The sequence below is a fragment of the Kwoniella bestiolae genome, chromosome 1 (assembly GCF_000512585.2).
Source record: "Kwoniella bestiolae CBS 10118 chromosome 1, complete sequence".
NCBI classification, from domain to species: Eukaryota; Fungi; Basidiomycota; class Tremellomycetes; order Tremellales; family Cryptococcaceae; genus Kwoniella; species Kwoniella bestiolae.
In genome coordinates, this window is record NC_089241.1 from 2,314,521 (window position 1) to 2,340,822 (window position 26,302).

Sequence of the window (26,302 nt, forward strand, 5' to 3'; positions counted from 1 at the left end):
CATCAAAATGCCACATCATTTAGGTGTAATGGGACAAGAGTGATAACGGATCAAGATCATACTGAAAATAAGTTGGATGTACGGGATACATCTTGCTTGGATTTCTGTTATTCCTGACTTCATTCATATTCTACCGCACACATATCATCAGAACCATTCGCCCACCATGAACGCTACCCGATCGCTACTCTCCCTCACCTCGTCTTTCACAAGATTGGCCTTGCGACCGCAAATACCGCTCGCTTCTTCTTCAAGATCGGTTATACCTTCTGTAGGAAGGGAGATGAGGGGGTTCGCTTCTTCCTCGAGATGTGAAGCTACAATCCAGCAGGGTGAGTAAGCATTGTAGCCATCTCTTCTAAGCTTTTTCCTAACAAGACTTTTGCTTTGCTTTATCGATAACTCATAATAATGCGACGTACCATATAATTCTTGATCGCAACACAATCATTTGTTCTCCTTAACCCGCAACATATTGTGACATCGCGATAATCCTCACTCACCCAACCAGTCCTCCGAGGAGCCCGTAAATCCTCCAAACGAAAATCCACAGTCCCCCTCCTAGACAACTGTTTCCAGAAAAAAGCAGTCTGCGCCAAAGTGTACACCACCAAACCTCGTAAACCCAATTCAGCTGTCCGAAAAGTCGCCAGAGTAAAGTTGAGTAACGGGTCGATGACTACTGCGTATATACCTGGAGAGGGGCATAACCTGCAGGAACATAGTGTGGTACTGGTCAGGGGAGGTGGAGCAAAGGATTTACCTGGTGTTAGGGTGGGTTCTCTCAATTCACATTGCTATAAGCGTATATTGGATATTGACGTTCATTATGTTGTAGTACAAGATCATCAGAGGTGCGTTGGATCTGAATGGTGTAGCTGGTAGAATCTCGGCGAGGTCGAAGTTTGGTGGTGAGTGTATTTGCACTCGTGCTTACATCATTTGATATGACGCTAATCTGGTTTTGATTCGTTCAATAGTCAAGAAGCCTAAGAAGTCATAGAGGGCTATTTGTACCTGTACATACATGCATAATGACCTGATCTACATATACAACATTGTATAAGTCATCGTAAAGGAATTATCTCATGCAGCCCCTAAAAGCTGTTTTGGCTTTTTATACACAAACCTCTTAGCTCTGTGCCCTCTCTCCTGACCTTCTCCATTACCATGACCGTCCCTCCAGCACTCTTCGCAATATAGATCATCATCACATCCCAAGCATATGAGCGTGGCGTCTTTGTTGCATATACCTATATGTGCATGGGAGAAAAGCGGGGGTCGAGGGAGGAACGTTCGAGAAGGGCGAAGGGGCGGAGACGACAAGAATGAGAATTTGAGAACAAGGAGGGGCAGAAGGGAGCAGAGGTCATCGTCAGTATTGATGACTATTTGAAAGCACTTAGCTTTCATAGAGTGGATGTGGAACTCACAACACCAACTATCAGTATCATCATCCCTCCCCATATCAAACCCAGGTAAATTCCAGCTCTTCGGTATACTCTTCGTCTGTGTTTGAGGCTTGGCTTGACCAGGGTTGTGAGAAGCAGGTGATAAGCCCAATAAGGCATTGAGCTTGTTCTTCGTATCTTCATCGAGCTCTTCTCCTTCCTCTTGAGGTATATGTGTGGGTAGAGATGGGAACGATAGTCCTTCTAAGCTTTCCAGTCTATTTTGCTGCTCTGCTCCATCGTCCGTACTTTTCTGAACCTCTTCGTTGTCCGATGGGTCATGTAGCTTGTCTAGACTTGCTTCTTCCAATGCACGTATAATTATCTGATCTTCCGTCTCTTCCTCTTCATCGTCTTCCTCATCTCCCTCGCCAACCTCTTGAGCCTCTCCAGAGGGTATGTAAGGTTGAACATCCTTCAATACCTGCTTAGCGTCCTTTGCAAGATCATCGCTACTTGGCAATCCAGCAGACGTCGGATCATGGGATGGAGCAGATACGAAAGATGCTAGAAAGTCTTCTACCTAATGAAACACGATACATTTAGCAATGAATCCGAGACGATACAGTATAATCACAAACTCACATCCTTATCCCCTTCAAACCCATCACCATCCATATCATACCGCATATCATTCCCTCTAAGCCTCGCTATCCTCTTGGCCAGCTCATCATCTTCCCTCTGCTCATCATTGTCGCCCCCCACTGTGACCAGCCCATCAAACCGCCCATCTGCTATTCTTTCCAACTCCGCATCTTCCTCTCTCGCCTTCCTCGCGGAATCTTCGACATTGCGTTTAGGTGATGATGGTCCAGCTCGATGCTCCTCAGTCGAGAGGGGAGCGGTGGGCGCTCTGAGAGCAGCGAACCTTCTAAAAAGATCGTCGTCTGACATTTTAGATTGAGGATGTTGTTGTGAGGAAAGTGGAAAGGGTTGGATGACCTCCACTTACAGTAGTGGTGATGTTTGGGTTCATGTCTTCCGCCATGGCCGAGTGGCGGACAGATGGTGGCGAAAACAGGGTTCAACATATTTTGCACACCGCAAATCATAGGTCATACTGTATGCACTTCGTTTGGCAGATGCTCTCTAAACGTGTCGATATTTGACAACTCAAAGTCAACAGCCTCAAGCGCCTCAATTTCATTCAGCGTACCGCACCAAACCCTCATGACCCTACAGGTTACATGGCTCTTCGCCAGCTCCAGCGCTTCGCCGAAACTGGTAACATTGTGCCTTTACAATCGTCCAGAAATGCCAACACCTTCGCTTTCTTCTCTTCAAAGGACGCTGAACAATCTCTGAGCGAAATCATCATCCTTACACCAGTCACCTCAGCGTCATGTTTTTCAAGCCATAGGCTCTTCAACAACTCTCAGAGAGACATGTTCTTCTCAGGGCCATCCTGCGACCCAAAGATCAATATCCCTACCGTCCCTCATCGAGATCGCACTTTTCCTATAGCCTCTTCCTATGAGCTCGCCATATAACCTGCAACAAATGGCACAGGTTGTGTTTACCCTTTGACCGACCGGAAGCCAAAGAGAACTTTGTTGTCTTGCTCCTTTCTGTCGGTGACGTTTCCAGCCTCAAGGCCAATATTGTCACTTTTGCGTCATCAAGCTCATGTGTGGAGGGTCCAGAATTTGAGTAATTCTCGGACAGATTCCTCTCGTAGTGAAAGGACAGCGATCGCCCCTTGCAATCGAAAAGAACGTGCACGTGAATTAGGGATCACTCATCCCCGGAATTAAAAAATTACGATGCATGAATGTCATCCCACAGTGATGCGATCGTCAACCTCAATGACTTGAGGTATCCTCACGAGTTTATAAAACACCTCTGAATTACGCCTACCAGTCATCCCACTCAAAATCGTTTGGCGATGCTTCCTTGGAGGGCGTAGCCGACTTATTGGTTTGATGACCCGTCGCTCTTGTAGGTGAATCAGACTTTGATGAATGAGTGGACTTGTGTTCAGACTGGGCTATCGCTCCTGTTGCCCCAAACGATACAGACGAATCATCCTGACCTGGCCATGCTGAATTCTCTGTTCTCATCAATTTTACATCCTGAGAGTCGAATCCGACTTCTTCAAATGCCCCAAAATGGTTCAATGCCCCATTCCAGAGCTTTGTAACTCCACATCCAAGATGATACCTGACAATCTCCTGAGCGAAATGGAAATCTGGGTACTCGTGAGAACATTTATGCGCGAAATAGTGGTTGTGACATCTTTTCAGCTTGTTTCTTCTCTCATTCATCGTTTCGCTGTTTCCCTCCGAGTCGGGAGGTAAATTAGCTGTAGAGACCACTATTCTTAGGTCGGTGATTGTCTCATTTTCAGGTTCTGAGACGCTCGAGAAATTGGGAACGTATCTTGATAGTCCTGAGGGTTGTTTGGTAGGATCTTCTCTAGTTAGCAAGACCAATAAACCGTTCTCATGATGTTCGATCTCGTCTGTGATTTTGCGGATATTTCGTACAGACTTTACTGGAGTGTGTTGCGCGTAGGCTTTTGCGTCAGATGCGATGCCCCCCGTCATATCAAAGATACGAGTGGCATCGATCCTATCTTGGATGAGACCTTTGGTTTCCCCTGTGGTGAACAAATCACCTCGACCATACTCCCTTATCTTGCTGTCAGCAATAAACGCACATCGATCTTCTAGACATTCGGCGGCGGCCCGACCAGAAGGGTTAGTGCCGTACCATGTCGCACTTTCATACTTCAGTTCAGCTTCTCCAAGTAGGCCATGAAGCTCGTCAATGGCCCAATGCACAACGGAGGAAGCGGTGTCTACTCGTGTTTCGCTCCCTGCCTGAGATGGAGGGCTGACGTTGGATTGTGTTTCTGAAGATAGCATGTGTCATAACGAGGTCAATATGTCGCTGCGACCTCGAGCCTACTGTTTCACAGATGAGTCACTCACCTGTAGATGCCATCGTAATGATGATCGCGCTGACTCATGGAAATTCCACAAGCTGCTGTATCTCCCCTTCGAATGTACACATTCCCAAGAAGAGATGATTGATACAAGGCAGTTGCGCTCTGAGACGTCTGGTTGGAGACGTCCCGAATCCCAAGTCCACCGGAAAGAAAGGCATTTCTACGATCAAAGGGCGATGAGATACAATGGATGTGAACCGACATGACGTATAATTTGAGCTGGTTTAGAAGTGCACAGTACAAGCTTGACGTTCATGCTGAAGTGGTCGGACAGCACTACGTAAACAGTGTGGGTTAAAAACATCAGCATTGTAAAAAGCTAGGGCACTAAGACATACATCATTGAGATAGCTTAGAAACATGAATGATCATGATGTATACCAACTTCCTCAAGAACCGAGACGTTGTTTCAGAAAGAAATTAGCCTGGGGGTTGCTAGTATGCCACAGTACCTGCGGGCGTGCTGAACAAACAAAGAGCAAGCGAACTAATCTGCACCAAGTGTTTATCGTGTCCCGACGCCCTCTTGTCATCAGCATTCAATCGCCCTTCTCTTCCCTTTGTCTACTCGTCCACCCGCAGACTCCTCAACCTCAGTACTGTCCTTTAGAGTGACCCCTTAAAGTGTATCTTCAATATCCTCAAGCGCTTCAAACTCGTCCAATGTACTTTGCCACACTTTCACAACCCCACAACCAGGATACCTTGTTGCCAATGCCTTAGCAGCCTTGAAAGTTGGGTACGAGCCGTCATTGGAATTAGAATTAGAATCTCTCAACGACAGGTACTCATTCGCAAACATCATCAACCTGTCCCGCTTCTGAGCGTAGGTGATCCCCTCGACCTGTTTGGGCGACACCAATATCTTGACTCCAGTTATTGTTTCATTCTTGCTTCTTTTGGTTTTGGATTTAAAACACTTGAAGCGGGATGAGGATTTAGTCGGATCCCCTTGAGTGGCGAATACCAAATCTCCATGTCTTATTGCCTCTACATCAGCACTGGCGTTCTCGTTCTCACGAACGACGAACCTTGAAATATCACCGATGACTGATCGATCGGAGACGTACTTCTGGTTCCACTCTGCTTCGAAGACGTAGGGATACTTCTCATTCAAGGTTTCGATAATTGTTGGCCCGAAAGGGTCATTGACATTAAGACCATGCTTTTCTTCATCCCAAACGACATTATTCGCAGTTCTCATGTATTCGTCTCCTCGGTCATTGGTACACTTTGAACCGTCTTGATGTCGTTTGGTACCGTACCATGTTACTGCCGAGATATGATGGAGGGGGTCATAGTTCAAGGTGTCTACTCCACCGCTTACCCAATAATACCATGTACTAGATTTGGGATTGAATCGGCGCGTTGGTGGGAAAAAACTTTCGAAAGTTTCGATGGGGAACACCATGGTGAAATCGGTGTCGAAATACTGATGATGATGATGATGATTATGATGAGGATGGAGATCAACAAGATCATATGTACGTATATGTACATGCATATATATATAAAGACAGAGGTAGTACCATCCCTGTGGATGAATGCAAATATGTATGTTGCAGAGCCGGAAGGCGCGGTGCGTTAAGACGTATAGTGCTTGCCCCAGGTATCAAAGGGTTTTTCATCTGGCCTTCCTCACTCCTTTAAACGACAGTCTCGCTGAAACGCGCATCCAGAGAGACAGTCAGAGACTAAGCACGAATGGTCACACGCCATTTGAATAGCTGGGAAAACCAATCCAACGGAAGGTACATGGACAACCAAATCAGATCTGGAAGGCGGCAGGTGTTATAGGATCTCGATCTGAGTTATTTCTACTGAGTCCCATCGCTTGGCAGTACAGACGACCTTTTCAGCGGAAGGGGAATTTGACCGAGGCTTAATTGTCATGGACCGGCCCTGGGCAAGTAGTATTATATGAAAAGCAAGGCTACTAGGTCATTCCTCGGAGAGAATAGTTCCCAGCGTGACAGACCACAAAAATCAGAATGCCGTATCAGAAGAAGAGCACCACCACGGCACCCTCCATTGGCAGAAACGGACAATGTCTGCGACTTTCTTCGTCCATATGATAACTACATTCAACAGACACATTAAAGGCTATATCTCAAGCACTGATACGCTACATGTACGAGCCAATCTATACGCAAATGAAAATACCACACTCTCTCCCCTTCCCTCGACGTGATTATCCACTAGCCAGCTCCGCAATCAACTGACAAGCCATCTCCAAAAAATGGAACGGCCCACTAACCCCACCTATGGATTGTTGCCCCGCAGCGCCGGTAGCACCATTATCCTTAGAAGGTTTGGAAGGTACAGTGCCATTCGTCGACGTCGTGGTCGTATTTGACGAGGCCGTCTCCCCAGTCCTACCTGATAACATCGATGAGACGTCCACCCCATCCTGACGAGATACGTCTATCACATCTTTCTCTTTTTCTGTTACCATGTAGTACCCCAGATTACGGAAATCGACGAGGTAATGTTGGTCGTCTACTCTGTAGAGTTGGAGATCCATTCGGACCTAACATGGGAGGAGAGTTAGCACAAGTGACATGAAAGACGAAACATCCTTGAGATATGGCTGAGCATTCTCGAGCAGATCACACTCACTATAACATCCCCGTACCGAGCCCTAGTTTCCACATGATACAAACTCTGCGCCGACTTCTCCTGCGCGACAATCTCCTTCTTCGTCGGAGGTTTCTTACCCATCACAGGTCTAGCTCCAGTCTCTTCAGCAAATTGTTCAAGTGCAGCTTCAACCTCTTCGGTATATCCTCCAGGCGGCGCACCCCCAATTTCAGGTAAAGCGATATCTTCTTTCTTCTTCCATTGCATCCCCAGCACATTGAGGGTTTTGTAGATCTCCAACATAACTTCCATAGGGGGTGATCGAGACCGGATACCAAAGTGCCACTTCGGTTTGGACATTGTTTTATCCAACCTTCTGGGCGGATCGGGCACAGGAGGGGAGAGTAAAGCCCGAGCAGCTGCTTCCGCTGCTCCCTGGGGGTCTACGCCTGGAACTTCCGAGGTGGGAGTGGCGATGGCTGTCGAGGCGCCTGATGATGATGGGGCTATTGACATCGCAAGAGAGATTAGGTCATCCTTCTATATCGCTCTTGACTTCAGATGATACGTACGAGTCATGTATCCAGGTAAACTACTGTCGAGCACGTCGAAGTGCGCATTGGGTATATCCTGAATCTCAAGATCAACATCCTCTTCTATATCTGGATGTTCGTCAATGCCATTTTGCTGGAGTTGAGATGGTGGCTGACGTAGTGTGCTGTCAGCTACGCACCGCATCATGGTGACATAATCGGCTCACTGGTATATCTGCGTTCCAAGCAGGAGGCGAAGACGCCATGAATTCTTCCATCGCCGACGTATCTTCATCTTCCTCGAACCCGTAGGCTAGAGACGCATCACACTGATATGAGCGGTCATCTCTTCCGATTCCAGCAACTTCAACGCGAGATCCAAACAGCTATAACGAGCAACTCACAATCCTTCAATATCCTCCTATGATCCCTAACCAGCTGATACGCAACCTTCACCTGATTATCGCCATCTCTCTGCAACGCATCCCAAACCATCGGTTCAGTATACGTCGAAATCTTCTCCAAGAGCTCCTCAACGATATCCGGATCGATTATACCCAAATCCTCTGTAAATACCATCCCCTTCGCTTCAGCTACTTTCTTGGGATCCGCCTGACCCTCGTTGATAAGCAGTAAGGTGGTCATGTCGTCCATTGGTAATGCAGGGTATCTGTCCATCTCAGGTAATGGTTCGAGATATCTGGGTAAATTCTCTTGGAAGAATGGCATTTGTCGGATTTCATCGATGGTCGCTCGTTTCAGGGGATCAACTTCTAACATTCGCTTGAGAAGGTGTCGAGCGGGTTCGGAGACGTGGGAAGGGATGTGGAATACACCGTCTATAGTTGAAAAATATCAGCAGAGGTAAATGCGAGAATCGGTGGAAGACCATAACTCACTCTCGATCTTCTTGAATAACGTGGGTATGTGCTCATCGTCGAAAGGTAATTTGCCGCATAAGAGGACATACATGATTACACCTGCTGACCAGACATCGATTTCTGGACCGGAGTAAAGCCTAGAAATAAAAATGATCATAATCAGCATGTATAAGACGGGATTATGATAGAAAACCAAGACGAGAATAGCTGGCCAGGACACTATTGTCTCACTCACTTTCCAGAAATCACCTCCGGCGCAGCATAATTAGGACTTCCACAACTTGTCTTGAGGAAATCACCATCCGTCATCAAGTTGGATAAACCGAAATCACCAATCTTGATATTCCTTCGCGAGTCGAGGAAGAGGCTATGACGATTGAGAGAGAAGGATCAGAATATGATAAATGACGCATTATGAGGGAAATGCACCATCTTGGGGGGGGGGTTAAGGATGAGGCCATACTCACTTTTCAGGTTTCAAGTCACGATGAACGATATGATGTCTATGGCAATACTCTATGGCTGATACCATCTGTTGGAAGAAACGCCGGGCTTCGTCTTCGGTCATCTGGAAGGGGGGAATGATAACATCAGCTTTGTGATACGCGGTTCCATCCAGTGATATGAAGCACGACTAACCCCATGTTTCCCTTTCGACACGATATAGTTAAATAGTTCTTCTCCTGCATATTCCATCACCATGATCACATCGGTGGGGGTTGTGATGACTTCGTATCTGATTTGAGACGTTAGCAGTGGTTACGTGTCTTCGTGTTGAGTAAGCGGGGAAAGGTGAAAGATGAATGATCCTCCCAGCAATTACTGTAGTTGACAGACAACTCACAGCTTGATGATATGAGGATGTCTCAACACCTTCAGATACTGAATCTCCCTTTTAACCCTCGCATTCATATCTGGTGTGGTTATCTTCGCCCGGTTGATAAGCTTGAGAGCTACCTGGTGACCCGTTATCGCGTGCGTGGCCACTGTGTTCGTGGAGAGTAGAATGAGTTAGCATGCGTCTTATCGTATGAGATGATGTAGTCCATATCCCATCTGATATATACAACATATGCTGTATAGTATACCATATATCATATATCATCCCACCCTCCCAACCATATATACTTTGCCCCCCACCCCGCCCCTAGCTACCGGACTCAAGTCAAGACCGTCCCCCATCCCACCCCAGTCTGCCAGACAGTAGTCAAGAATGAACTCACACTTTACTTTCCCAAAGCTCCCCGTCCCCAATGTCCTCTCTATAATATACTGCCCTACTCTAGGTTTCTGTCTCTGTACAGTCTGTTGTAGATTACTATGATTATGCATATTCATCGAGTTGTGTCTTCTCCCTGTACTTCCACTAGCTTGATTGGGAGCTGGGGGTGCTGGTCTTGTTGCCATGATTGAGTGGGGTTACTGTGTGGGTTGTATGAGATGATATTATATGAGATGGTATGATATGCTAAGGTGATGGTCGAACAGATGATAGTGGGTGAATGAGTCGTGATAAGCAGTGAGTGATGATGCATACTATGCTATGGGTGTAGGTTGTAGTACTCGTAGTACGCGATAGGATAAAGGGGGAACCAAAGTGGGTTGATGCGGGGTCTATACATCTATATTACCCAAAATGGTAATTATCATCCCCCGGGCGGCACTTGTATCAACTGTTATTAGTAGTTGACACCTCATCAACTCTCATCAACCACCCCGGAATCACCATCATACACCATCCACCATCCACCATCCACCATCCACCATCCACCATACCCTAGTTTCACATTACATACTACATACTATCATACTACTCACTACTGTACACCATATACACCTTTGTCATCATCACCATCATATATACTGACATTACACAGATAGACTGTCATACATCTCATACATCTCATACATCTCATTACCATACACCATATTCATCATACACGACACTGCAAACATCAACAACCCACGAGTTTATCACGAACTCCCTCCCCCCTTTTTCCTTTCCCATAACTGCAACCCTCTTTCTCTTTCACACGCGACAATCAGCATCACTACCATCTTATCTATCACTGGTGTAAGCGACCCCCAAATTCAAAATGGGTAACACACCATCCCATCAACACGGCCACGGACACGAGCACGGTGGTGCTGGCGGTGGTAAAGGAAATGATCATCTTCAAATAGGGTACGATGATCTGATATCCCCCTCTCCAACACCTACCTCCACCCACCACACCCATTCCCATGGGCACAGGCATCACCCCAACCTCCGTCTACCTATGCCTGCTCGACCGACCCACATCTCACCTAGCTCTTCCAACCCCACCTCGCCCAGTGGGAGCAATCATCGTAGTGGTTCGCCCCGACGAAGGAAATCCCTTGAACTTCCTGATCTCAACAAGTTATCATTCACCCCCTCGGCTCTCACGCCAGCAGCGCCGGTACCCACCACACATACCCATACTTCCCACCATCTCGCACCTTCCACCAGCGCCGTCAAGAACACCTCTCCCACCCCACAAGCTCCAGTCACTCCTACCCCTGCGACAGGGACGAGTCAGAAGAAATGGCAGCAAGTCCTCGGTGGGCGGACGGCCTCTCCACTAGCTAATGCTAATGCCCTAGGCGCCATGTCGAGGATAGACAATCCACCTAGGTCCGCGCCAATAGCTATGCCCAATACGAACCTTCATTCTAGACCACCTCAAGCAGAGGACAACAATCCGTACTTTCCCACTACCGCTGCTCAGGATGCAGCAGCTAAGAAAAGTATACCAATACCTATACCAGGTAAAGAAGCGAGATCAACCGTGACTGGTCAGACAGGTCTATCGCCTCCACCACCTACCAAGGCTCCTACACCCCTACCACCCCCTGCTACGGCGGAATCGCAACAGCCCATCCAACCTACCGATGATGGGATGGTGAATGTCCCGATACATTGGACTGGTGGGGGGAAGAACGTCTATGTCACGGGGAATTTCGCTGATAATTGGAAAGGAAGGATCAAGCTGCATAGAAGGTGAGTGAGCGATTCTAGACCTACTTCAACATCAATTATCTTCATCTATATATACGCTTCCGTCATACTGTTTCAAGCACAAGCACAAAGACATTGGGGTACTTCATTGCCTACCGTCCCCACTTCCCTTTTACAATGCTGTCATCCAAAGGAAAATAACCAGGTCATATACGATAAAATGATGTACACAAGCTAACACCTCCTCACAGCACCCACGATTTCAACACGATCCTCCGCCTCCCACCAGGCCAGTACCGCCTGAAATTCATAGTAGACGATTCATGGATGTGCAGTAAATTGATATCAACAGCTACGGACGATGATGGGACACTAGTCAATTGGATAGAGGTGGAGACGCCCAAGACGGAGGAGGAGATGAGGGCGGAATGGGCTATGGACGCTAAGCCTGCGGTTAAGGAGGAGAATGGTGAGTTCCTGTTTTAGGGGATGATTGGTATAGAAGGCAATTAGACTCTGGGGTTTGCGAGACGAAAGATCAAGCAGGAATGGGCTCTACTTTCTCATGAGATACTTGAGATAACACAAGAGGAGCAGATCAGAGTGAACGGACTTGCATGGGTCGAGGAAGCATGGATACAATTTATCACTATCGATGATCCTCTTCTTCATTTAACCGCATCTGCTATAAGAAGCAATACTGACTTATCTAATCTCATGTATTAGACGACGAATCCCAATGGACCACCACGATCCCTCCCTCTCTAACGCTATATCAATACATCGAAGAGCTCCCCAACCACTTTTCCCCTGAAGAATACTCCCTCTTCCTCAAATCCGTCCCTTACCTACCCAACGTCCCCGCCCCACCGACCTTACCTAGAATACTGGATAAAGTGATAGTCAACAACGATAGCAAGAGATTATGGGATTCGCATGATCCCTCGATGGCCAATCAGGTGGGGTACTCTGGTGCGCCGGCTACGTTGGACGATAATTCGATTTTGGCGGTGCCGAACCATGTGGTTTTGAATCATTTGACGGCTAGTGCGATTAGGAATGGGACTCTGGGGGTGGGGACTACTACTAGGTATCGGAAGAAGGTGAGTGAGCAGCGTTTGATGAGTTGGTTGGGCGCGTGGGGGTATCATGATATCCCACGACGAACATGAGGAAGGCGATTGGAATATAATGGTCCGGAGGATTGGCATAGATTCATTCCTGTCAGATTGCACGAATAGCTTTACTGACTTATATACTCTCTCATGACAATAGTACATCACCACAATGTTCTTCAAACCTACTCTATCCGATATGCCCGGTACAGTTCCCACGACCGAACCGCCCACTCAATCTCAGTCGGAAGCGGACTCGGTATCGGTATCGCAGCCTCAGTCAGTGCAGTAGTACGGCCTCGGCCAACAGTACCTACCTGTCGATATTAGACAATAGACCTTGTGTACTTCCGTGTTTCTACATGTCAGTACGATGGGCGGGCATTATACGCATGGGGTATTGAAGACTGAAGATTGAAGTCTGGTTTGAGATGACGATTGAAACATGTGTAGCTATTTACTTATTTATTCTTTCTTTTCCCCATACGGAGATGACGTATCATATTAGGATGATCACTTAGAATTCATATTTTATATTGTTAGTTTGATGATTCGTGTTCATGGTTAGATTTAGATGAATTGTTCTTTGTTATAGTCGCATTGTTTATACGAGGGATGAATGTGATGTAACTGTGTACAAATGAATTGTATGAGCAGGATAGCAGGCACGTATCCAACTCGAGTATCCGATCCAATCCAATCCACTCCAATCCCACCTCATCCTGTCCATCAAGTATACGACTATCCTATCCTATCGTATACATTGTATGCATAACAACTTGAGTTTACGAGTACACTGTATTGTAGTAATCGGGGTTTGATTCCAGTAATACTCTACAATACTGGTATGGTGTATGGTATGTATATGGTGGGTTTAATCGGATATTGTCTCATTTGGATGTACCCGGTTATATAACAATGTCATTTAACCCCCGGTTGATTGGTTAACTAATTAACCGGAGGAATGTTGATGGTACCCCGTCATCATGGGGTAGAGTGAAATAGATGGGAAGACGAGCAAACGACTGCTCAACTACATCACTGTATATGAATCATCCATAGACCAACCATCTCAAAGGTATCTCATCAACCCAGCTCACACTCACACTCACACCGACATCCCAGATCAACAAGAAGCTTTCAACACTCACCACAACAAAGATGTCAGAAGCGCTCCCATCCCAAACATCACTAACAACAGCCCCCCCAATCCCCCACCCTCAAGCCAAACGCACCAAATCATCAGCGAACCTCACGCCCGACCTCCCCCGACTCCCCATCCCTCCTCTCAAAGAAACACTCAAGCGATACCTCCGAGCACTTGAGGGACTCCAGACTCCCGAGGAACATCAACGAACTAAGGAGGTAGTTGAGGAGTTTCTGGTGGAGGGAGGGGAGGGGGAGAGGTGGCAGGGGAAATTGGAGGAGTACGCCAAGGAAAGAGAGAGTTATATTGAGGAGTTTTGGTGTGAGTTTCAATATCTCTTCAGATGTCTCGTGGCTGGGAGGGAATTGTTGTTACTGACTTTGGGGGATGGATGACGGTGTAGATGAAAGTTATTTGTCGCACTCTGATTCGGTGGTTTTGAGCTTGGTAAGTCACCTAGACCTAGGCCATTGGAAACTGTAACTGATTGATGTCTGCTCGAAATGAGTAGAACCCATTCTTCGTCCTTTCGTAAGTGATACCATGCACCTTTGAAATGTTCAATGCTCAGACTAAGGCTACGGCTCAACAGCTCCGATGTAACTCCCCGGACCGACCCCCAACTATCCCGAGCAGCATCCCTCATCCTCTCGTCCTTGTCGTTCATCCACGATCTGCGGAATGGGTACCTTCAGGCAGATACTGTCAGGGGTACTCCGCTGGATATGAGTCAATATGGGAGACTGTTCGCTACCTGTCGTGTACCTACTGATGTGAGTGAATCCATCAGGTGGATGAAACCCTTGATTGGCCGATCTATCAGATAGTAGAGTGTGATGTAGCTGATCGATCATGATGATACACAGCGAGGATGTAGGATGGAAGTTCACGAGCAGAGTAAACATATCGTTGTGCTTAGACGAGGTCAATTCTGTGAGCTAGCCTTCCCCCTGTGGTTTCAGGATGCTCGAAGCTCATGTACTTGCGTGTAGACTGGTTTGACTGCCTCGACTCGAAAGATCGACCGTTGTTCACGGACAGAGAGATCCTGAGTAATCTGGAAGCGATTGTCAAGGATGCTGATAAGACACCTGTACAATCTGTAAGTTAAGTATGATCTGGCATACATATCGCCCAGTTATACTGATATCACCTGCGCTCTCCTACCCATCATTTTCTTATGGTATTTGCCGGATCAAAGCTTACACACTACTTGATTTTAGGTCGCCTCCAACTCGGTCGGAATCCTGACCACGGAATCACGTAAAATTTGGTCATCGCTCCGATCGGACCTAATCAAATCGAACAAACTCAACGCATCGTGTTTATCAGTTGTGGAATCTGCGTTATTCATCGTCTGTTTGGATGATGCGGGACCGGAAGACCTGGCTGAACTGTGTGGAAACTTCTTGTGTGGTGGATACAAGTTGGAAGGTGGGGTGCAGACTGGTACTTGTACAAACAGGTGGTACGATAAAGTGGGTAGTCGGCTATGTCCTTCGGACGGGCTGTGCGTGGAGTATTAGCTAATACTTATTTGTTCAATGGACGTAGCTGCAGATCATTGTTTGCTCAAATGGTGAAGCAGGTATCAACTTCGAACATACCGGTGTAGATGGTCATACGGTATTAAGATACGCAGCAGACGTCTATACAGAGTTGGTCCTACTATTCGCCAAAGTAAGTTGAGTCTCCTCCGATACTTCTCCACAAATCAACTAACACTCCTGACCTTATCAGACGATAAACCCCTCCACACCCTCCCTATTTAAATCCAAACTATCCCCATTCTCCAAATCCGCCAAATCCCCCCCTAAACCCGAAGACCTAGATGGTGAAGAGGAAGAATCATTTGAGATCCAACCTAAGAAGTTGGAGTGGAAGCTCACCCCTGACCTTCTAGCTGGGATCAGGTACGCGGAAACGAGGATTAGCGATTTGATATGTCAGAATGATAGTCAGGCGTTGGAGTTTAAGGGGTATGGAGGGAATTTCATAAAGAGGCATGGGTTCAGTCCGGACGCTTTTGTGCAGATGGCTTTTCAGGCGGCTTATTACGGGTTGTATGGTGGGTTGTGTTTTCATCAGTGTTGTGGGGATTGTACAAGGTATTTTACAGGGAGTCTTATTGGGAAGGATGAGAAGGAGAGACGAAGTGATGTCGAGTTCAGGTTACAGGGTCATCCAGCGCAGGTGGGCTAACTACGCCTTGTACTGAAACAGGCCGAGTGGAAAGTACATACGAACCTGCTATGACGAAAGCTTTCCTGCATGGACGAACTGAAGCTATACGAACGGTTCAGCCTGAGTCTGTGGCATTCGTCAAGGTTAGTTGCGCACTTGAGCTGCGATATCATCTGTGAAAGACATTGCATCGAGCTGATCCGTCTACTGGCTATAGGCCTTCTGCTCCGATCACGCATCTGTCAACGAGAAGGTCGAGGCACTGAGGAAAGCCTGCAAGAAGCATACGCAACTGACCAAAGAATGTAGTCAAGGTTTGGGACAAGATCGGTAAGTATTTGAGGGTCAGGTGAAGTTATAGCTCTATGATCAATAGTGCTAACCTCATTTGCACTCGCAGACACTTGTACGCAATGTACTCGCTAATCCAGCGAGATATCCAAGCCTACCATGCCTCCCGAGCGCGAGGTAGCTCAGCCACGAACGGAGTCAGCGGCTCATACAACGGAAACGGTAATGGCAATGGGCCAATCTCCCCATCCAGCCAATCTGCGATCCTCTTCTCACCGCAAACTCAAACTTCCGCGCTAAGTGGCGAAGGAAGTACCAATGGCGATGCACCCACTCACGGCCAAGTACCTGGCTCTACCGCTCCTGAGAGCGAGCGGCAAAAACCTAGAGTTCCTGCCCTGTTCAAAGATCCAGGATATAATCTTTTGGGAACTAGTGTATTGTCGACTTCGAATTGTGGGAATCCAGCTTTGAGACTGTTCGGATTCGGACCAGTCACGCCAGAGGGGTATGGTATAGGTGAGCAATCCATCTCTTCTCTTCTCTTCTCTTCTCTTCTGATCTCAGGGGGATGTCCCCCCATTTTACAGTGTACGTAATCATATCTGTGTGAATACTGATGATGGTCGACTTGTCACAGGATACATAATCAAAGACGAGGGAATATCCATCTGCATGTCCTCCAAACATCTCCAAACTCGACGACTCCTCCAAACCCTCCAGGCGTATTTGGTAGAAGTCCAGAAGATGTTAATCCAATTATGGAAAGAGGCCAACGAGCGGCCCGAAGCGTTTATTGATCATAGTGGTGTGATGAGGGATGCAAGGACGGGTAAGAAGGTTGAGATGGATGGTGAGGATGATAGGGAGGATGAAGAGATGTGTGAGTTGGTTTTTGCCTGTGCTATCAACAATACTCCCTCTGTTATGGCGTCTTACTCTCTTGACCGTGCGAGCTGATGTGGCTCGTATGTTATCGCAGTGGGTGGATTCGGTTTCTTCGATGTGGGCGTTCAGGCTGCCTTGCCCCAGGCGAGAAGGAGAAGACCTACTGTCGGTGAGTTATCGTTACACCCATAGTCTGGATCATTGGATCAGCTCATTGACGGTATCATTTTGAATACAGGTAAACAACTTGTCATTGCGGAATACTAATTTAGTGTATCAGAAATGTTTGTCAGCGGTTCAAAGGTGTTGCTGAAGTGGGATCCTTCGGATGTATGGGAACTGTATGTATCGGGTAACTTGTACAGTTATACTCTTGCGTGGAGCAGAAGATAAGTTATGCAAATGCATCCGTTTGAAATTTGAAAAGACATAACCTCATTGATATATAATCGTTATGTCTCAATTCCATCATTTACTTTATGCGATCCCTCTCAAGTCAAACTCATCCACTTTACGTGCACCTAATCATGTCATTCGCTGTACGTCCCTTCTCTACTTTGCACCAAATCCACTAAAACTGCACCAATCACGATAACTCAGCTCGATCTCTTCCATTCTCTCTAAATACCCAGTATGACAAACTCACCTAAAGAACCCAGATGGTTTACCCTTCCCTTCACTCGCATCTTTCTTCCACCCCTCGTCTCCCTGCTCCTGCTGCGTATGAAAGTCAAATAACCCACCTCCCCCTGCCGACGAGGGAGAGTTCGACTGCCCAGGAACATATTTCGCAGCACTGGTATGCGATCTCGTAGATCCACCTCCACCTCTATGGGTCGATCCGCCAGTGGACTTGGCAAGATCAGAGATATTGCCTGGATCGAGATTGAATCTTATTGATCCGAATGATGAGGGGGATGGTGTAGTGTTATTGTTGGTAGCGATGGAGGGCGTTGATGGGATTGGAGTTGAAGTCGGTTGATCATCTACAACTTCGGGTTGGGGTTCAGCTTTCACCAGTGGGGACGCTGATGATGTCGATTTATTAAGGGATGGAGGTAATTGACCTGGAAGTGGTAGGGCATCAATCATGATGGTTTTGCTGTGTGTATTTGCCTTGGTTTCCAATTTAGTCAATCTAGCGGATTTGACTTTCTCCAGTCTACCTATCAACCTATTACGGTCATTCCCATTTAGAGCGGAATCAACTTCCTTCAAGATCTCCTTAGAAGGTTCGAAAGAGATTGTTCTAGGTTCCGCGGAAGGTATAGTAGATTTCCTAGGGGTATGCCGAAGAGTCGACGAAGGAGTGGGTGAACCTGCTCGACTGGGCGAAGCCAATCTGATACCACCTATCCTTCTTGCTAGATCGTCGATGGTCTGCTGACGATCTCGAATGGCTGCATCGATATTTCGGACGGATCGTTGTACTCTTTCGAGAGCGGGTTGTTGGCTACACGTTGACACATTGAGCATGATGGCACTGCATCTGACGGTGTCGGGGATCTAGCACTCACGAATTGCCCCTACCCTGCTCTCGCATTTCAGCTCTTCGCTTCAGCCCGGCGATAGACGCTTCAAGCTCTTCAATCTTGGTTTCCGCAACCTACGGACGAACGATTGTGATCAGCATCAATGAAGAGATCGGGCATAGCGGACATTACTCACCTGAACGGCTTTACGCAGCTTTAGCTGACTTGAAGCCTGTTCCGGACTAAGATCCTTGATCTGCATGACCTTGGCGAATGATGGGTCTTGTCGAGCTTTGAGGAATTTATCCGCTTGGCCAGTCTTCATATCCGCTTAAACCACCACGCCTCATCAGCCATTCTGTCCTTATTGGTGCGTTGAATGGAAAACGGTACTCACTCTTCAGCATACGGGATTGCAATTCCGCCAATTTCAATTCCGTACCATTGTCATCGTTTCTCAGTTCATGTGACGTCCTTCGGAGATCTTCGACTATGTCTGCCAATTGTGAGATCGAGGAGAAAGCGATGATGTCGTGCGATGCCAAGTTTTCGGTATTGATAGGAGGGATATCAGTCATATTGAAGGATTTATGGTATTTGGCATTGGCCTCGAGAATGGCTTTGATCTGTATAACAAATCGTGAGCAAACCATATAATGCAATGGGTAGGGCAACTTACATTCGCAATATCGTCGCCCGAAGCCAGTATGATCTTCTCTACTATCGCTCCCATCGATTTTGACCCAACTTCCGGTCGTGAAGGTGGAAGCGGGACGCTCTCTCGAGTTGACAGGGTGAATTTGCTGGGTGCCACTGGAGCGGATGGAGGCGGAATAGGTGCTGCCGCAGGGGCAGGCGTACCAAACATCGATGGTTTCTTCTCTGCCAATGGTGATGGAGTGGCAATAGACGCTGGTTTACCTAGACCTAGACTGAAAGCAGGTTTTGGTGCTTCTACAGGTACCGAAGGTACAGTTTTAGCTGCTCCAAATAGAGGAGAGGTGGTGTTGACGGGCTCTGCAGGTTTGCTACCGAACAGGTTGAATCCGCCAGTAGCCGGAACAGGAGCAGGAATAGGAGAAGCAGGCTTGGAGATTTCAGCGTTCGTGGTACCGAAGAAGTTGAAGGCCCCGTTGGGCGTTGACGAAGGTTCTTTCTGCTCCTCTTGAGTTTTGTTTCCGAATAGGCTAAATGCACTGGCAGGTTTCGCTTCTTCCGTTTTCGTTTCTGCTGGCTTTGCGCCGAAACCTCCAAATCCAGTGAAGGCAGGAGGAGCGGCCGAAAGATCTTTGTTGTTTTCAGCAGGCTTCTTGCCAAATAGACCAAATGCGCTTGTTGCAGGTTTACTCTCTTCTTTGCTATTCTGATCGGCAGGCTTGGTACCAAATAATCCGGAAGGTGCGGGAGGTTTAGCGGGTGAAGATTCAGGTGTCGTGCTCGCGTTTTCAGGTGGACCGGATAGCGGAGAGCTGGTTCGAGAGGCGTGCTTGAAGGAAAATGAAGGTGGTAGCTTGGGTTGAGCCGGGGTGGTCGCAGCAGGTAAGACGGGTTCTTTCTTCTCTTCCTGAGACGAAGGTGAAGGTGCAGGACTGGGTCTGGCAAACAACGAAGCGCCTTCCGAGCCAGATGTGGGAGAAACGGGTTCGTCGTCACCTTTGTCGGTCTTGAAGGGCTTGGCAAACCATGTTGGAGGTGATTTGGTAAGCGCTTTGGCGCTGGTAGAAACTTCCGATTCGACTTTACTAGCTTCTTCCTCATACGGCTCTTCTTCGACTTCCCCTTCTGCTTCCCCTTCCTCATCCTCCGATGCAAGTTCGTCGGAAACTTCCTCTTTGATAGGTGACATATCAGGAGGTATAGATGTCGATCTCCTCCGACCCGATGTAGGAGCTTCCTCTTCTTCCTCTTCCTCATCCTCCTGGCCGTCATCGTATTCTTCGTCATCTTCGTAATCATCGTAATCATCGTGTTCGCCTTCCTCTTCATACTCGTCCTCATACTCTTCTTCTGTACCTTGCCCATCTTCAAGGAAGGCGGCTCCAGCTTCAACATGGTACACGTCTTCCTCATCGACTTCTGGAGTAGGCGGTTCGAGAGTTTTGGCGGGCTCCCCTCCTGGCGTAGTGGTTGAGATGAGTTCAGTCGATTTGTTCGGAGTCGAATCTGGGGTAGTCGATTGTGCGACCGCAGATTTCTTGATTGGGGTAGCTGTGGGTGTAGTTGATTCCTCCTTAGATTGTTCAGGAGCTGAGGGTATTTCGTATCCTTTTACTTCTTTTTCGGGCGTGGGAGGCGCGGCTGCTGCTGGGGTCTCCTGTGGTGGGGTTGAAGTAGCAGGTTTAGCACTCAACGAAAAAGCGGGCGTAGGAGTTGCTGTTCCGAAAGCGCTTGCTGGTTTCTCCTTCTTTTCGGCAGCGGTACCAAAGACAGAGGTACCAGAACCACCGAATCCTGCAAAACCACTAGGTTTCTTATCCTTGTCCGAACCACCACCGAAAACGGAAGTACCGCTACTCGCGAATCCTCCAAATCCTGCGGGTTTCTTCTCACTGTCAGATTTGGATCCGAAAGCCCCAAAACCACCACTAATATTGCCTATTGGCTTATTCGTAGCGGGAAGGGAAGACTTGCCGAGCCCAACGGGTACAGAAGACTGCCCGAAACCGCTACTCCCGAAAGCTGATGGTGATGACGACCCAGTTGTAGAGGGCTTCCCGAATCCTGACGACCCGAAAGCTGAAGGTGAAGAAGAAGGAGGAGTGGCAAATGCTGTAGGGGTTGATGCAGGGCCAAAAGCGGGCGTGGAAGATTTTTGAGCTTGTCCAAAAGCGCCGACCGAAGGTGCTCCACCGAATGCAGTGGCCGGTTTGATGAAAGACGACGATGTGGAGGGAGTGGAAGTGGCAGCTGCTTGAGAAACAGCAGGTTTCGTTGGTGGTGACTGAGGCGGCGTATCATCTTCCAGCCCAGGAGCCTTCTTACTTGATCCATGAACAGGCGATCCCGGTGGCGATTCTCCTAATCCAGGTATGCCAGCAGGCTGAGTAGACTTGTCGAGAGCGGAAGCGAACCCACCCAGGCCGAAATCATCTTGTTCTGCATCTTTGCTAGTTTCAGGGGAAGGAGATGGAGGGTTTGGCTGACCAAATGCGCCAAAGGCGGAAGTTTGAGAGGCATTTGTACCGAATCCACCGAAAGCTGATTTGGAAGTTTCGGGTTTTGCTGATTGACCAAACCCTCCAAATGCAGTTGACGGCTTATCATCTCCGACCGCTTTCTGACCGAAGCCACTGAAAGCTGAAGTAGAAGGAGGCTGTTGGCCTTCGGTGGATTTGGGCCCGAAACCAGTGAAGGCAGGTTTAGGAGGCTCTGTTGATGGCGAGGAGGTTGATTTCTGACCGAAAGCACTTGTAGAACCAAATGCACTGCCGCCACTACCGAAAGCGCTGGATGATCCAAATGCAGAACCACCACTTCCAAACGGTGACGCCGATTTGTCCGGTTTCTCTTCAGTCTTGGCAGCTTGCCCAAACGCTGAGCCTCCAAAGCCAAACGATGCTCCAGCGGGTTTGCTTGTCGATCCAAATGCACTGAATCCTGCATTCGAGCCAGATGGTGTCGGTGTGGAACCAAAGGCGGAAGGAGTTGACGAGGTACCGAAAGCGTTCGCAGTGGTAGCAGCAGGTTTCGAAGATTGACCAAAAGCTGATTGACCAAACGCTGAGCCTGGGGTGGAGGAAACACCGAAAGCTGACGATCCGAAGGCACTAGGCTTAGACGTGGGGCTGGATGACGAGCCAAAAGCTGGCACCGGCGCGGATGTTGAACCGAATGCAGCGGGTTTGGCGGGAGTGGAAGTAGGGGTCGTGCTTGCACCAAAGGCGCTGGGAGTGCTGGCAGAGCCGAATGCAGATGGCTTGGCTGACTGACCGAAAGCTGATTGACCAAAGCCAGATGAGTTACTCGACTGACCAAACCCAGAGAAGGCGTTTGGTTTGCTTGAACTCCCAAAAGCATTGGGCGCTGCTGGAGTACTCGATGGCGAGGATGTGGATGGTTGACCAAATGCGGAAGCACCAAAAGCGGCAGGCTTTGAGGAAGAGCCAAAAGCAGGTGTTGATGATTGGCCAAATGCGCTGACACCAAATGCATTACCAGAAATGCTGGAAGAGTTCTGACCGAAGGCAGAGCCACCGAAAGCTGCAGGAGCCGAAGTGTTGGTGGAAGAGGGAGGAAGTGCGTTGTCCGACGAAGCAGGTTGATTAGCGGGGGCTGTTCCCGGGGATGATGAGATGATGTCTTGAGGTGTGATCATACCCTGATACAGTCCCGCATCGGGATACCTGACATCAAAGGAGATTACAGTTCCCTCCTGGGTGTATGCGAGCAATCTGGGTTGAGGTGGTAGATCCGGCAATTCTATTCCACCTACAATCCCACGCTGTATCTTCTTGTTGGATGTCAAATCCAGAGCTAACGCTAAGACTGAAGCATCATCCCTCACTCCGGCCTTGGCAGCAGGTAAAACACCCCTAGCGGTCTCTTCCAACAGCAATACTTCCCATTTAGGCGGTTCCCTTTCGTTAGCTATACTTCCATGAAGCACGCCAATCTCCGACGAAGCACCCGAAACGATTAGAGCGATATGTTTGGTCGTATCTCCCCAAGCCTTCAATCCAGCAAAATGTCGATTAAAGCTTGCTCTAGATGCTAAGCCCATGGTGTTTAGAGGGTCGAAGAATTTGGTAAATGTGAATTCCGATTTATTTCGATACATTATGTAGGTTTCTACCGGATCATCAGGTTGAGCGTTTTCCTGAGCGTAAGAGACGAAGAAGAGATCGTTCTCGAGCCATTGTGCGAAGACAGGGTGATACGATTCAAGGTCAGGAGGAGATGGTATCTCGGCTTTCGCTGTGCCTTCAGGTGTATACTGGATTAATTTTCCGGAAGGAGTGCCGACTACTATCTGTTTGCCTTTGGCTGACCAGCTCGCTACGTGATTGTCAGCTTCGGTCGATAACAATGCATGGAATATGGGTTTGCTTACCACACGTGAATGGCCCTGACAAAGGCGCTGCTAGTCTACAGTCTTCTATGTCGGCGACGACCAGGCCCTCGGGCGCCAGCAGAGTCAGAAGACGAGTGTGTTGGTCGGTCGGTGCAGCAGCTGGATTGGGAAGGACGTCGAGAAGTTGGGACGGTATGTTTGTTGTAAATGAATGGTATGGTGATGTCTATTTGTCATCCTTTCAGTTAGAAGAGAGGGTAGGTGAGGAAACGAGACCGTTACTCACATCACCACTCAAAACTTCTTTCAGCTTAAAGACGTGTATTCCAGCACCATTGGCTGTAGCTACAACCAGACGCTCTTCGTTCATTGCAAGGCTAGAAAGGAATCAGCATCTCCCATTGACCATCTTGATCGGCTGACTCACCGTATCCATACTGGTCTAGCGGATAATCCTATAATCTGGATTGGGGTCGAAGTTGGGGAGGCATCTTTTGCTGCTCCTTCCAATAGCCCATGAAAATCTGACAAGCGATGTATACGAACATCTATGGTGTTGGGGAGGGTCAGTGATCATTCGATTACAGGAAATATATTGGACTCACCATCGTTACCTCCCACTACGATCAAGTCCCATACATTTGAAACTACCATCAAGTTGCACTCTAATGGTAATCCTTCCAAGTCTACTTTATCAGACACTCGCACGTCCACATCGTGATTCGTCTTGACTAGTTGAAGCCACTGGTTGGTTGCCTATTAGCAGATACACAACATGGAAAGAGGTCGTTCACTTACATCTACGTCCGATTCATCACCTTCCACCACCTGACAACTGGGTCCGGCGGAGGGTTGATCGTCGTCCATCGCTAGTGCACCGAAAGAGTTCCCACCGTTTCCAAACATCGTACAATCCCTTGGAATTGTACCTTGAATCTAGCGATGGTCTTGTCCTGGTCTGATGTCTGACTGATTGAATGCTTGGGAATGAATGATGATTGTAATAACAAAATCAGAGAACATGCATGAATCAGAGGATCAAGTGGAATTCCAACTTCTCCACACCCATTCTGTACACCGTTCTCAGTTACGTAACACTATTACTACCACTCCTCAGCTTGTCAACAATCCATCCTTGTCGAGTCTTTAGACCCCCTTCCCAACTTGACCATTTCCTCTTCTTACAATGATACTCATATTCTTGTAAAGAGTCGTACACATCTAACAGATCGGGATATGCCCCCTTACGTGCCGTATCACGATCGACCACCGTTCTACACCAGCTTACCCACTCCCCCATACCCGCGTGATCCTCCGACACCGCGATACGCTTCACCCGACTTGGACCCTACCATCCCTATCAACATGTCTTCCGAATCTGAGCAAGACAATTACGAGGATCACCGAGTAGCCAGCAGAAATGGTGGAAGCTCAAGCTACGCGCCTAGAGTAAGGGAAGATGATTCTGGACCAAGTAAGAAGAGAGCACGACCAGAGGAGTATCAGGAGGATTATGCCCAGCAGTACGCTCCCCCACAACCGGAATATGTGAGATTGACCGGCTCGATATTCAACATATCACCCAGGAATCCATTCACGAGTGTAGTAGGGGACTTCATCATGGCTAGTGCAACAGGTTTAGAAAATGTAGAGGTGTGTTCAAACCTCTTTATGCGCAACTGTGGCCCGACTGATATTTGTGAGATGGGTTAGATCGAAATCAAGCTTGGTATATTGACGTTACCTGATCATCAAGGACCTTCGAGGAGGATACGACTACCTACACAAAGCGAGATGAGTGAGTGTATTCAGTCCAGTCGAGGTGGCTTCCATCGTGCTGATTCCCATTGTCTGTCCAGTCGTACCACCAGATTACCCCCTCGGCCCATTCCAAGCTACGATGCATCCACAGCAGCACAAGACCCTCAACAACCTCTTGAATCAAGCTGCTCAATCATCTGTCAACTTGAGTCCGGAACAAGGCAGAGTGCATTTTTCTCGATCGAAATTGACAGATTCGTTTCATGGTGCTGGCGGACGAAATGGTAAAGTGAGAGTCAGTAGAAGTAGGGAGACTGGAGAGGTTGTGGAAGTAGTTAAAAAGCGGAGAGTAGCAGATCTGAATGTGTACTGCCCAGGAGCAGCGTTCGATTGGCGGATCAGTGTGAATGTGGAAGAGCCTTGTGAGTGATTCTAGTAATTCCACCGTCCCACGCCCCGAGTAGACCAAATACGATCAAAAGCGAGGAGCGAAAGAGGCGAACGGACGATATGCATGGATCAAACGAGGAGGACAACGACGGCTAATCAGTCATGAATCGAATAGATGAAATGCCCGAAACTCCACCAAACATGACGAGAGACAAGGACAGAGCAAGCTACAGGCATCAAGTCTGTCAGGTGGATCTGACTCATGTCATGTCTAGAGTGAGTCGACTGCTAGCGTAGGTCGTGCAATCATTAATTAACAGATATTTTATCGTAGGAGAACCCCCAGTCTCGACCCGTATCATCGTTCGAACTGGAAATTGAGGTGCGAGATGTGCCGTCATTACTAGCAGAAGGAGCCGCGGGATCCGATCGGTTCGATGAGATACTGCAGAATGTGCTGGACACAGCGAGAATGCTTATCAAGAATTGTGATCCAGCACCTCAATAGTTCACCGCTTATCACAAACCATCTATAACTCCATGCAAAGGCTATACACCATACGCCATCAGTCTTTTCCAATACCCTTTATTTGATTGAACTTCAATCGTTAGTCGCGCTAACGACGATTTTTCGGCTCGATCTCTAGACTGGGTGTCTGAGACAGCAG

General features: G+C 48.0%; 9 protein-coding genes across 9 annotated transcripts; 4 read left to right on the forward strand and 5 right to left on the reverse strand.

The window, feature by feature from the left end:
• Positions 1 to 166: 166 nt before the first annotated feature.
• I302_100878 (mitochondrial 37S ribosomal protein uS12m) lies at positions 167 to 1,003 on the forward strand (the record flags this gene model as incomplete). Its single annotated transcript, XM_019190888.1, has 4 exons — positions 167 to 332; positions 512 to 774; positions 839 to 911; positions 981 to 1,003. The coding sequence occupies 4 exons, from the start codon at positions 167 to 169 to the stop codon at positions 1,001 to 1,003; spliced, it is 525 nt and encodes a 174-aa protein (XP_019047636.1).
• Positions 1,004 to 1,086: 83 nt separating this feature from the next.
• Positions 1,087 to 2,345, reverse strand: I302_100879 (uncharacterized protein; the record flags this gene model as incomplete). Its single annotated transcript, XM_065869165.1, has 3 exons — positions 1,087 to 1,253; positions 1,434 to 1,974; positions 2,037 to 2,345. The coding sequence occupies 3 exons, from the start codon at positions 2,343 to 2,345 to the stop codon at positions 1,087 to 1,089; spliced, it is 1,017 nt and encodes a 338-aa protein (XP_065725237.1).
• Positions 2,346 to 3,304: 959 nt separating this feature from the next.
• Positions 3,305 to 4,318, reverse strand: I302_100880 (uncharacterized protein; the record flags this gene model as incomplete). The annotated part of the gene is made up of 1 exon (XM_019190890.2): positions 3,305 to 4,318. One exon carries the CDS (start codon positions 4,316 to 4,318, stop codon positions 3,305 to 3,307), a length of 1,014 nt encoding a protein of 337 aa, XP_019047638.2.
• Positions 4,319 to 5,020: 702 nt separating this feature from the next.
• On the reverse strand, positions 5,021 to 5,812 carry I302_100881 (uncharacterized protein; the record flags this gene model as incomplete). Its single annotated transcript, XM_019190891.1, has 1 exon — positions 5,021 to 5,812. The coding sequence occupies one exon, from the start codon at positions 5,810 to 5,812 to the stop codon at positions 5,021 to 5,023; it is 792 nt and encodes a 263-aa protein (XP_019047639.1).
• Positions 5,813 to 6,592: 780 nt separating this feature from the next.
• Positions 6,593 to 9,802, reverse strand: I302_100882 (uncharacterized protein; the record flags this gene model as incomplete). The annotated part of the gene is made up of 11 exons (XM_065869166.1): positions 6,593 to 6,931; positions 7,021 to 7,487; positions 7,554 to 7,686; positions 7,742 to 7,827; positions 7,919 to 8,353; positions 8,414 to 8,532; positions 8,631 to 8,762; positions 8,863 to 8,963; positions 9,035 to 9,131; positions 9,240 to 9,381; positions 9,619 to 9,802. 11 exons carry the CDS (start codon positions 9,800 to 9,802, stop codon positions 6,593 to 6,595), a joined length of 2,235 nt encoding a protein of 744 aa, XP_065725238.1.
• Positions 9,803 to 10,491: 689 nt separating this feature from the next.
• Positions 10,492 to 12,782, forward strand: I302_100883 (uncharacterized protein; the record flags this gene model as incomplete). Its single annotated transcript, XM_019190893.1, has 4 exons — positions 10,492 to 11,417; positions 11,627 to 11,844; positions 12,102 to 12,478; positions 12,651 to 12,782. The coding sequence occupies 4 exons, from the start codon at positions 10,492 to 10,494 to the stop codon at positions 12,780 to 12,782; spliced, it is 1,653 nt and encodes a 550-aa protein (XP_019047641.1).
• An 869-nt stretch (positions 12,783 to 13,651) lies between these two features.
• I302_100884 (uncharacterized protein) lies at positions 13,652 to 17,267 on the forward strand (the record flags this gene model as incomplete). Its single annotated transcript, XM_019190894.2, has 15 exons — positions 13,652 to 13,958; positions 14,041 to 14,084; positions 14,149 to 14,168; positions 14,230 to 14,410; positions 14,504 to 14,570; positions 14,630 to 14,739; positions 14,861 to 15,115; positions 15,192 to 15,317; positions 15,378 to 15,705; positions 15,861 to 15,964; positions 16,039 to 16,151; positions 16,222 to 16,631; positions 16,753 to 16,995; positions 17,095 to 17,169; positions 17,239 to 17,267. The coding sequence occupies 15 exons, from the start codon at positions 13,652 to 13,654 to the stop codon at positions 17,265 to 17,267; spliced, it is 2,412 nt and encodes an 803-aa protein (XP_019047642.2).
• Positions 17,268 to 17,552: 285 nt separating this feature from the next.
• I302_100885 (uncharacterized protein) lies at positions 17,553 to 24,389 on the reverse strand (the record flags this gene model as incomplete). Its single annotated transcript, XM_019190895.2, has 11 exons — positions 17,553 to 17,577; positions 17,647 to 18,453; positions 18,518 to 18,606; positions 18,669 to 18,802; positions 18,870 to 19,098; positions 19,152 to 23,467; positions 23,523 to 23,709; positions 23,770 to 23,860; positions 23,911 to 24,031; positions 24,089 to 24,227; positions 24,282 to 24,389. 11 exons carry the CDS (start codon positions 24,387 to 24,389, stop codon positions 17,553 to 17,555), a joined length of 6,246 nt encoding a protein of 2,081 aa, XP_019047643.2.
• A 330-nt stretch (positions 24,390 to 24,719) lies between these two features.
• On the forward strand, positions 24,720 to 26,142 carry I302_100886 (uncharacterized protein; the record flags this gene model as incomplete). The annotated part of the gene is made up of 5 exons (XM_019190896.1): positions 24,720 to 25,136; positions 25,197 to 25,281; positions 25,343 to 25,666; positions 25,810 to 25,910; positions 25,969 to 26,142. 5 exons carry the CDS (start codon positions 24,720 to 24,722, stop codon positions 26,140 to 26,142), a joined length of 1,101 nt encoding a protein of 366 aa, XP_019047644.1.
• Positions 26,143 to 26,302: the final 160 nt, after the last annotated feature.